The 4,832-nt window shown below is 30.8% G+C and overlaps 1 protein-coding gene across 1 annotated transcript; it reads left to right on the top strand.

Annotated features, from left to right (window-relative positions):
- Positions 1-931: 931 nt before the first annotated feature.
- Positions 932-3,525, top strand: LOC143910598 (kelch-like protein 25). The gene is made up of 11 exons (XM_077429135.1): positions 932-949; positions 1,016-1,157; positions 1,228-1,367; positions 1,450-1,625; positions 1,716-1,913; positions 1,983-2,144; positions 2,220-2,375; positions 2,446-2,600; positions 2,669-2,888; positions 2,979-3,159; positions 3,252-3,525. The coding sequence occupies exons 2-11, from the start codon at positions 1,045-1,047 to the stop codon at positions 3,383-3,385; spliced, it is 1,635 nt and encodes a 544-aa protein (XP_077285261.1). The 5' UTR covers positions 932-949; positions 1,016-1,044; the 3' UTR covers positions 3,386-3,525.
- Positions 3,526-4,832: the final 1,307 nt, after the last annotated feature.

Raw genomic sequence — 4,832 nt, 5'->3', positions numbered from 1 at the left:
AACAATTCTGTTTTTGTTTTCAATATTCAATTGTTTTTTATGCGGTTTTTCAATGTCATTGAAATTATCACGAAGAAAAAGCATTTTTGTGGCTAAGCAAGTATTATATTATTATTTACTAATTTTAAATATTGTTTAATACGATAAGACGATTATTTTATTATCTGCTGGGTAGTTATTATTATGCGGTTTTGCACAATATTATTGTAATAACATATTTAATGCGGTTAAGTGGCACATACGTGTAAATAATATGGCGTTAACCCTTTTACTTTAATTTCACTTTTTAAAAAATCTGTTTTTTAATGCAAATTATTTCATGAATTTGAAATTTCAGTCGTCAGTAATTCCAATATCAATCCAGATCCAATATTGAATAAAATAATCTTAGATTCTTGATTATTAAGTTGACTTGACTATTAAAAATGACGTATATTTCCGTTACGTAAGTTACATATAGTTCAATAGTAAAGCAATGGGTTACCAATTAAGAGGTCGTGGGTTTAAATCCCGGTCAGAATCGAAAAGTTCAATTAATTTTCTCTAAAACTATAAAGACGATATTGGGATCTGGATATTTAACCAATTTGACTATATACTATTAACTCAATTGCTGTGATGGTTCCATTAAAATCGGCATCACATCCTTCTTTCGAAAATTTGGCTAGTCCTTGTTCGATGATTGTTTCAAGTATACATATGCTTGCAGTTTGTAGTTAATATCTGTGTGCCATCATTGTGCATGCAACATATGGAAACAGTCAGTCGATTAAGGGTAACTTGTCATGGCATATATGAAAAATAAGAATAAATTCTAAATATTTGTTTTCAGTAAATAATAAATATACGTTTCAATCCACTAACAAATGGGTTTAGATATCCTTATCTGTCCTGATAAAACCGAAGTATGATAGAGATTGACTTCATTCGCTGCATATCTATCCAATTGGTAAGTCTGACTTTATTATGCTTGGCATTTATCTACAATGATGACGATGTATAAATTTTATTTCAGAACAAAGCTCAGAAATAAACAGAAGCAAGATGGTGGTAGTAAAGGCGAAGTCTGATTTTGCTGCAAATCGAGCGGAATGTTTATATGATGCGATGAAACAAAAAAAATATTGCGACGCAATTTTTTTTGTTCGAAATCGAAGGTATATTTATTTGAATCAAAAAATATTTTATCAACTTAATCGTTTTAAATACAATTTTTTACAATTGCAGCTACTACGTGCACATGCTCGTGTTATCGACGTGCAGTGAGTTTTTCGTGAAAAACCAATATAAATTAAGTGCGACTTTTTCCCCTTTTGAATTCGACGTTATCGACGCAATCCTGAAGTATTGTTATACTGGAGTAATAAGTGCGGGTTCATAAATATCAAAAATAATTCATTCAAAATGAATGTTCTAGTCATTCATGTCATTATTTAAATATAATTTTAGGCATAAATGAGCATCACTACGAAAAATTTATAGAGCTAGCCAATCTACTCGAAATGAAAGTCATACAGCAGTATAAAACGGTTAATATTTCTAATTGTCTGGAAGTTTTAAGAGAAACGGATGATTTAGAATTGAAGACGAGAGCAATGGATTTTACTGTGGAAAATTTTGAGACGGTGAGTTTTGATTGTATGTACATATATGTAAGTAAATGTGTATAAAAAGTATAGTCAATTTAATATAATTTCATTTAATTTTTGTTTTAGTTGCACAAAACTCAAGATTTTCTCAATCTATCAGCCTCCACTGTGATCGAAATCTTGAAATCGGACGATTTGAAAATGCCTTCCGAAGAAGACGTATTCAATTCTGTGAAATTGTGGGTTAACTATAATGATGCAAGTCGTAAAAATTACTTGGTACAACTGATGAGTTCCGTGAGGTTATCTTTGATTTCATCGGAGGTATTTGAGATTTATTTGATATTATACTTTATTGAAAACATTTCATCGACTAATGTGTTATATTTTCAGTTTCTTGTCAAAGAAGTAATGGAGTTCTGTTATTTGTGTGCAAAGTGCATGGACTCTCTTCGACAAGTAGTTCTAGACAGGATTAATAAATTATCTATCCAAAGTGCAACCCTTCGTGGACCAAAACAAAGTATAGGTATAGTTGGAGGGAAAAATTTAGAGGTGAGTCTTATATCACAAGTATAATATTTTGATTGGAATATAAATCAGTTATTTTATTGCATAACGTGATTTTAGGAAGCAAACAACATTGATATATATGACGGGCAAAATAAAAGATGGGATCTAATTATGGGCATTGAAATTGATAAATGTAGATTTGCGTCTGTCGTGGTTGGAGACTGGATCGTTATCATCGGCGGAATGAATTCTAAATGGGAATCACTGACTTCAGTAACGTTTTCCGGTGTTCTGAAATAGCTTCTTTGTGAATTCGGAATACATTAAAGTTATTTGTTTTCAGGTGGAATATATTGATTTGAAAAACCATTATAAAATACAATCACTGAAGCCGTTAAATCGAGCTCGTACTTATTTCTCTGCAGTATCACTTCGTCGCAATTCATCCACTGATGTCTACGCCATTGGTGGTGTTGGATCTACAAATTCAGTGGAAAGGTGATTAAATTGCAATCATTTCATAAGATCGACTGAAAGAAAAGTTAATGTTTATTCATTCCGGATAGGTGGAACAGCAGGAATGGGGATTGGAAGTTTATTGCTCCACTGTTGACGGGTATTGATTGTCATAGTGCTTCTGTTATTGGCAACAACATCTACGTAACAGGTGGACGTGCAATTGAAAATGAAAAATACATTAGTACTAATAAAGTGCAAATGTATTCAGTGGAGTCCAACTCTTGGACTTACCGCGCTGACATGATTCAGGAAAGACAGGACCATTCTGTGAATATTAATTAACTTTAAACAGCTATTGCAAATAATATACAATTCTCCAAAATAAAATTGACTTAATTTTGATTTCACCATTTTTAGAGTGTCGTATTCGAAGGTAAACTTTTCGTCGCTGGTGGTTTTAGCAATCAAACGGATACTCGTTTAGATGGTGTGGAGAAATACGATCCGATTGAAAATAAGTGGACACCATTCATCAAACTACCACTACCTGCATCCGGTATCAGTCTCTGCTGTTTTCGAAATAAAATACTTTGCATGGGTTAGTTCTTTTATACAACTTAATTTAAAATAAATTTATAGAAATACATACATATATAAAATTAAATTTGTAATTTTTGTTCTGATTTTCAGGCGGAACTGGTTTATTGACTGTTTGGGAGTACGACAAGACAAGCGAATCTTGGAAAACTGTCACAAGCCTTAGCAGACATAAAAATTTTGCGGTTGCACACGTCATTCCAAATGATTCGATTAAGTTGCCATAGTTTTGATTTCTGTCTTACTTGTATGTATTAATTGTACACAATGCATGTCTTTTGTTATATTTTAATTGTTGGTGTATTACATTTTCCTTGTATCTAAATTTTTGAATAAATATGTATGTACGTGTATGTTACAACTTCTAAAAATATGTTTTTTTCCGGTGTATATTACCCATACATACATACATACATATGAGAGTGACAAATGTAAAATATACATATTTTATATGTATATAATTTACTTCCTATATCCTAAAATTAATTCAATATAGACAATATCAATAATGACTTTGAAAAATTCGGATGTGACTAACCCATGACTTATGTATATATTTGGGAAATATAAAAACAAAATTTGATATGACACACATGTCATCATTTAAGCGCTAATTTGGGAAAACTCACCCATTTTTAATTTTCAGTCAGGCAAAATTTCTACTTCAGGTTGTCAGATTTTATTAAACAAATATATTTCCTAATATCACTATACACAAATATTAAAAGCATAAAATTTAAAGAGGATAGAAAAAAATTAAAAGTGTAAAATAAAATATTGAAATATTATTTAAAAAAAAGTACTTTCTGCTTACGAATTCCAATTAAAACCTTATCGTTTCTAAGTTAGTACACAAATAATATAAATAAATATTTAGGAAATCATCAAGTTTATTTTTAAAGTGGTTTAGGTAATTAAAAATTACTTATTTATTTGGTAGACCATTTCAAAATTTAAACACCCTATTTGAAAAGGATTCTGTATTTTTTTTTTAAGAAATATATTTTTGGAATAGTTTGGACATCTCAGATGAAAGAATGGTTTTTAATTATTATATTATTTTGAAAATTTTAATGTTGATCGAATTATTAACGTAAATATCAAATTGTTTAATTGAATAGTGATTGCCATCTTGATTTATTTCGCTATTGTAAATTACTTTCCATGCATATATACATAGAGTAAAGTTTTATGAGGGCCATTTATCCACAACAGAATTGAGTTAATAATAAAAATGCTTTCCTTAATTAATAAAGGCAAAAAGGAGGAAAAAAAAGCAAGGGGAGAATTTAATGACTGCGAAACAAAGTTTACGGCTTATTTAACAGTTTGCTGGTGGAGAGCTCTCCAAAGGAAAACCTTAATCTCTAGCGAAAACTGCATTTCGATCTGATAAACTCGAGTTCTTCTTTCCCTCGACTTCTTCATCATTCCCCATCTGCTTAAAAATATGAAGTTAATTAAACGAACGCTCTCGAAAAAAAAAGGAAAAACCGAGAATACTAAAGAAAATGTGCTGCGTAGGATTAAATACACTTTCGGCAACAACGAAGGGTCAGGTATTTCAGAAATGACACGGCCTAATTTAACCGTAGAGCAAGAGCGGCATGTGTTCTTTATTCCCTATCTCGTCCGGATATTAATAATGAATGCTGGGTAACCCACATAATAGCT

This window comes from Arctopsyche grandis, chromosome 4 (assembly GCF_051622035.1).
Source record: "Arctopsyche grandis isolate Sample6627 chromosome 4, ASM5162203v2, whole genome shotgun sequence".
NCBI classification, from domain to species: domain Eukaryota; kingdom Metazoa; phylum Arthropoda; class Insecta; order Trichoptera; family Hydropsychidae; genus Arctopsyche; species Arctopsyche grandis.
The sequence above is the reverse complement of the archived record's forward strand: the minus strand, read 5'-3'. Positions and strand labels throughout refer to the sequence as shown.

What these genes read in the sequence shown, in the direction of transcription:
- LOC143910598 (XM_077429135.1), top strand. Translation starts at nt 1,045, where the DNA reads ATGGTGGTAGTAAAGGCGAAGTCTGATTTTGCTGCAAATCGAGCGGAA. An exon ending in TTGGAGGGAAAAATTTAGAG is followed by an intron (nt 2,145 to 2,219) that starts GTGAGTCTTATA and finishes ACGTGATTTTAG; the next exon opens with GAAGCAAACAACATTGATAT. An exon ending in AGGAAAGACAGGACCATTCT is followed by an intron (nt 2,889 to 2,978) that starts GTGAATATTAAT and finishes CACCATTTTTAG; the next exon opens with AGTGTCGTATTCGAAGGTAA.